At 43.4% G+C, this 5,163-nt stretch overlaps 1 protein-coding gene across 2 annotated transcripts in view; it reads left to right on the forward strand.

Annotated features, from left to right (window-relative positions):
• The first annotated feature begins 714 nt into the window (after nt 1–714).
• Nucleotides 715–5,163, forward strand: part of PCCA (propionyl-CoA carboxylase alpha subunit) — a 373,052-nt gene continuing 368,603 nt past the window's right edge. Inside the window, exon 1 of one of the 2 annotated variants that reach the window (XM_003789599.2) lies at nt 715–925. In XM_003789599.2, coding sequence (XP_003789647.1) covers nt 821–925 — 105 coding nt within the window. In that variant the 5' untranslated portion in view covers nt 715–820. The remainder of the gene's footprint in view (nt 926–5,163) is intronic. The other variant, XM_023513087.1, reaches the window with a different exon arrangement.

The raw sequence follows: 5,163 nt of genomic DNA on the forward strand, positions 1-5,163 counted from the left end.
AAGTCCAGCCCCTCAACTTCAAACCTTTGTTTCACTATTTACTCACTGAGTGACTTTACCTCTCCACAGTTTCAGTTTCTCAAAATGGGGATGATATATAAGCCATTAGGGTTTTCATAAAGCTTAAAATGGATGGAATTTGAGGCATCTATCTTAAGGTCTGGCCCTTTGAGTAGTTACAGTAATGAGGGTGTCTACTTGCAGGTGCCAATAACTAAACTGTATCTGGTTCTGGCTAAAGTAGTATCACGTAGATACTAAATGGCAGAGGCAGCACTTGAGCTCCAATCTCTGATTTCTAGACCTAACTTTCTCTGTGTTATTGCACTCGTCCAAAACTTTCCCAAAACTTTCCCTCGGCAAACACAGAGGAATAGAATTTGAGGATGTCTGGAACTTTGGGCTTTCAGAACCCCAGGTGGCCAAGGGGCGGGGTTGACTCCGGGACTTTTAACTTGGCATTGCTGCGTGTTGGTTGCTAAGTGGACGCTGGACAGTGTCTGCCTCTGCCGGCAGCCAGACCTCACGCGTGTCTCCCAGCCCCTCTCACTCCCAGGGTCAGCTCGGGCAGTCTATCTCGCGGCTCTAGTTGGGCGCTCCGCCCTCCAGCTTCCTCCTGGTCCTAGGGCGCCCTTTTCTCAGACCCGCTCCCGGCTCAGTGGCTCCGGCACAACATCCCCCACCCTCTCTTCCCCTGACCGCGCGTAGGGGCGTGGCTTCCCGTTCCTGGCTCGTGATTGGCTGAATCCCATGCGCTCCTCCCCCCCGCCCACTCCGGCGAGGTGAGAGGTCAGCGGAGAGGCGGTCTGAGGGGACGACAATGGCCGGGCTTTGGGTAGGGGCACTAGCGCTGGTCGCGGCTGGACGACGTGGGCGGCGGCCGCCGCAGCAGCTGATGCGAAGCGCGGCGCCGTGGACCCTGAAGGTGAGGGGCGACAGGGCGCCCGCGGCCCTGGGCTTCCAGCTCCCACCGCCTGTGAGTGGCCGGTACCCGGAGGGCGCTGGCTCTGTCCCGCTGCCCCGGCTATGCCCAGGCGACACCCGGCTCCCTTCCCGCCTGTCCCCGCAGCCCGAGGCGCTCTTGTCCTCCCTCCTGGACTTCGCGCTAGAGTAGGCGAAAGAGGCTGGTTGCAGCTGTTTCTCACAAGGATTCTGGAGGGCAGAGTGGCCTAAGGAGGCAGGCTGTGGTGGGTGCTCGCTCTCGTGGGCGGCTGGTGGCCACAGGGCAGCAATGTACCAGCATTGCCCTTGGTCCGATTCCAGTGCCTTGTGGTATTGGCTTCTCTTAATCTTTACAGGGTGTGCTTTTACGTTTCCACATTCTTTTGGAAGGGACACAGAATTGCTGTTCAAGTAGAGGTAGTGTTGCAAGTTTGTCTTAACTTTTAAAGTAGTATACAATATCAGGATTGCTAACAGATTTTATTTGACTTGAAAGCATGTCTTCATTGCATGACTCTACAGTACACTGTATAAAATGCGTTCTGCGAATTTATTCCTCTTTTCTCTGTAGTGGTTAGCTTGGTTTTTGTACAGTTATAAACACATTTCATCACTGTTAGTATTCCCAAGGGTGTCTTGGTGGCACCTGACTTACAGGTTGGTGAGGTGTTTGTGTATGCCTCTTAACTCTTTTTCCTTTCAACATTGAATCTCTTGTCGTTTTGGGCATGGGCTACCTTACTTATTTTAATAATATGGTTTATTGAGTCACTCCAACAAATTCTTTCAAGTGAAGGTTCCTTGAGAACCATTTGGCATCTGGTTTAGTGTATTTGTTACGTTCTTTTTAAAACTTTTTTTAAAACTGCCACACAGTAATTTGATTTGTTGGCATTGAAATTTAGAAATGGAAGACACTGGAGCTGATCTGCCCTATCCTACTCTTTTTAAAGAGTTGGGAACTGAGGCTCAGGTAGGCAGTGTGAGTTGGAGCTGATTGTGGGAATGGAAGTAAGTGGCACCTTTATTTGCTTTGTGTCAACTTTAGAATGATCACTCAGTGTTCTTTGTGTTGCCATACAGTTTCTACTTTATTGTTCTATGAGTGAGTATAATCTTTTAATGTCTGTAGGCCTTGTCAATTGCAATTGTAAGGGTTGTACATTTACAAAGAGGCAATATGGTGTGGTGGGAAGGTGTGAGCTTTTGTGTATATTGGACGGGTCACTTTGTTGGGCCATTTTCCTTTTAGCTGTTACCTTTTTCCAACATATCTTTGTTAAATATTTCCTATGTTCCATCTGTAGGGAATGAATATGGTTTCTATTTTCTTAGAAATTTCAGTCCATTAGGAAGAGACAGACAAGTGTAAAATGCCATTAGGGCCCTGGTACAACAAGAAAATTAAATAGAGCAGCGGTTCTCAATCTGTGGGTCGCAACCCCTATGGGGGTCAAATGACCTTTCACAGGGGTCGCCTAAATACATCCTGCATATCAGTTATTTACGTTACGATTCCTAACAGTAGCAGAATTATAGTTATGAAGTAGCAACAAAAATAATTTTATGGTTGGAGGGCACCACAATATGAAGAACTGTATTAAAGGGTCGCGACATTAGGAAGGTTGAGAACTATTGAAATAGAGGGATTTGACCAAGTCAGGAGGATTTTGAGCTCTATGGCCTAGATAGGGTTCTGGTGTTCTACTTGAGTTAATTTATTCAATCCTCACACCAGTCATATAATCGCTATTTACAGAAAAGGAAGGCAAGGTACAAAAGAGAGCTAGTAAGCGGCAGACCTAGGAATTAGAATTTCAGGACCTGTGTGCTCTTAATCATACCATGCTTCCTAAAATAAGGAAGTGTTTTTTTTTGGAAGTGAAAATTGGAGCAAGTTTTGAAGGACAAGGTGACCTTTTCTAGCAAAGAGAAAAGACAAGTGTTCTCTATGAGAAAGCAGTGTGCGCAAATGTCCTGTGGCCAGAGGTAATGAAAAGGTAGAAGAATTGAGAAAGTCCAATTGAGGTTTTGGTATGGAGATTGGATAACATTAGAAAGGTAGGCCAGAGGGAGACCATCTGGGCCTTATAGGCCATGTTATGGGGTTTGGTATTTGTCTTAGATTAGTGGGAAGCAATTGATGTTGGAGGTGGGAGGGATGACTGTGACATTTTGGATTGGAGAGGCTGAGGAAGGTTGTTACTGTACTTACTGTTGTACTCTTGCTATACACTTAACTCTGTAACATATAAGCTTTGATTTTTTATTTCTCACCTGGTTTCTTTCTTTTAATGTATCAGCAGAGACTGCATCTTGTCTATTTCTGTGTTCCTAGCACAGTGTTTGACACAATAGCTGCTGAATTTGTAACAATAGAGTTGTCTTATGTTTGTGCCTGCAAACCTTTAGATGGAATTAGAAGCATCTTGGAAGTTCACTGTCACTCTATGGGAACTTGAGCTGCTGCTTGGCTTCTTTTTGTGCTTCCCTTCCATGAACTTGAAATGTGCTCTGCTCTGTCTGTTTGAAGCTAAACCTTTTGAAGATTTTAACCCCTCCCATCCCTTCCTCCACCTCTGTAAACCTTTTGGTTGGTTGGAAAACAGAGAGCTAACTCTAGACTCTAGAGAATTCTGACCAGTCGTTAAGCTAATTAACAGAGTTTGTTTAAACAATTTTAGGGTATATGTGGAGTTCACTTTTAAGTTTTGTTTTTTATATCAGCTTTGAAAACACATTCTGTTTCAATATTTGTTTTTTTCTTCTGCCTGCGTGTTTTCAGTGGCTCTAGGATGTGGTTTTATGGTTATTGCTACATTTTTTATTGAATTTTCATGTGCTTTATATGGTTTTCACATATGTATTGTCTTTTATCTTTTATCCAGCTGCAACTAGGTAAAAAGTCTCAATTTTGGATAGGAGGAAACAAAGCTGGGAGCAGTTAAATAACTGCTTAAGGACATAATTGGCGGAGGTACATATGAATGTTGGATAAAATGATTCCAAAGCCTTGCTGTTTTTTTTTTAGTTACAGGTTAATATGAGGGTACAAACTATTAGGTGAGAGCACACCAAAGGCTTTTTTCCTAATTATAAATTAACTCTCATTTGGTCTCATCGTATGGGTGCATTCACAAAGTTTGAACACTTAAGCTATATACTCCTTAAAATCGGTCTTTTTTTTTTGAGATAGAGTCTCACTGTGTCACCCTCAGTAGAGTGCTGTAGCGTCACAGCTCACAGCAACCTTGAACTCTTGGGCTTAAGTGATTCTCTTGACTCGGCTTCCCAAGTAGCTGGGACTACAGGCGCCCCCATAATGCCCTGCTATTTTTGTTGTTGTTGTTGTTACAGTTGTTTAGCTGGCCTGGGCCAGGTTTGAACCCGCCACCCTTGGTGTATGTGGCTGGTGCCATAACCACTGTGCTACAGGCACTGAGCCAAAATCAATCATTTTCTTTTTAAGTCAAGAATACTTAACTGTGAAAAGAATAAGTTTATCTGAATGCTTATAATTGCCTAGAGGTTAATCTTTTCAACATGCTGATATGAAAAAGTAATTTTTGACACATCATTTGAGGAAAAAAAATCTCAGTTTATTACAGAAACTAGTTTTTGGTGTAATAAAATATTTATAGACATTTGTATATTTATACATCTTTTGGATTTCATTCTGTTTTTAAAAGGTTCAACAGAGGTGATAACTGCAACAACCCTTTTGTAATAAGGGGGAAGGATGGTGACAGTTTTTGATCAAGAGTGAAAGAAAAGTTATTTAAATGATTTCAGAATTTTTAAAATGTCAGTGGGAAGACAGGAATAAAAAGGGAAATTAGGGAAGGAATATTTTTTGGGGATAGAAACATAGTGTTTCATGTTAAGTATCTGGAGTTAGATGTCTACAAGACTCCTATTATGGTTCTGGGAAGAAAGAGGAGAATCAGTGGCCAGTTTGGGGACCAGTAGTCAGAGGCACAAATTAAGAGTATGTGAACCCTAAATATCCCATCTTACAACCCTAAATTAGGATTTAGAAGAAAAAGAAGAAACTATAGGCTTTAGAGGAAGGGTTTGAGAGCAGTCAATATAGCATAGTGTAACCAGTGCTAGGGAATAACTTTCAAGAAGTAGTCAGCGGCTCGGCACCTGTGGCTCAAGTGGCTAAGGTGCCAGCCACATACACCTGGGGTGGCGGGTTCAAATCCAGCCCAGGCCCAC

This window comes from Otolemur garnettii, unplaced genomic scaffold (assembly GCF_000181295.1).
Source record: "Otolemur garnettii isolate 467f Iridium unplaced genomic scaffold, OtoGar3 scaffold00034, whole genome shotgun sequence".
Lineage (NCBI taxonomy): Eukaryota > Metazoa > Chordata > Mammalia > Primates > Galagidae > Otolemur > Otolemur garnettii.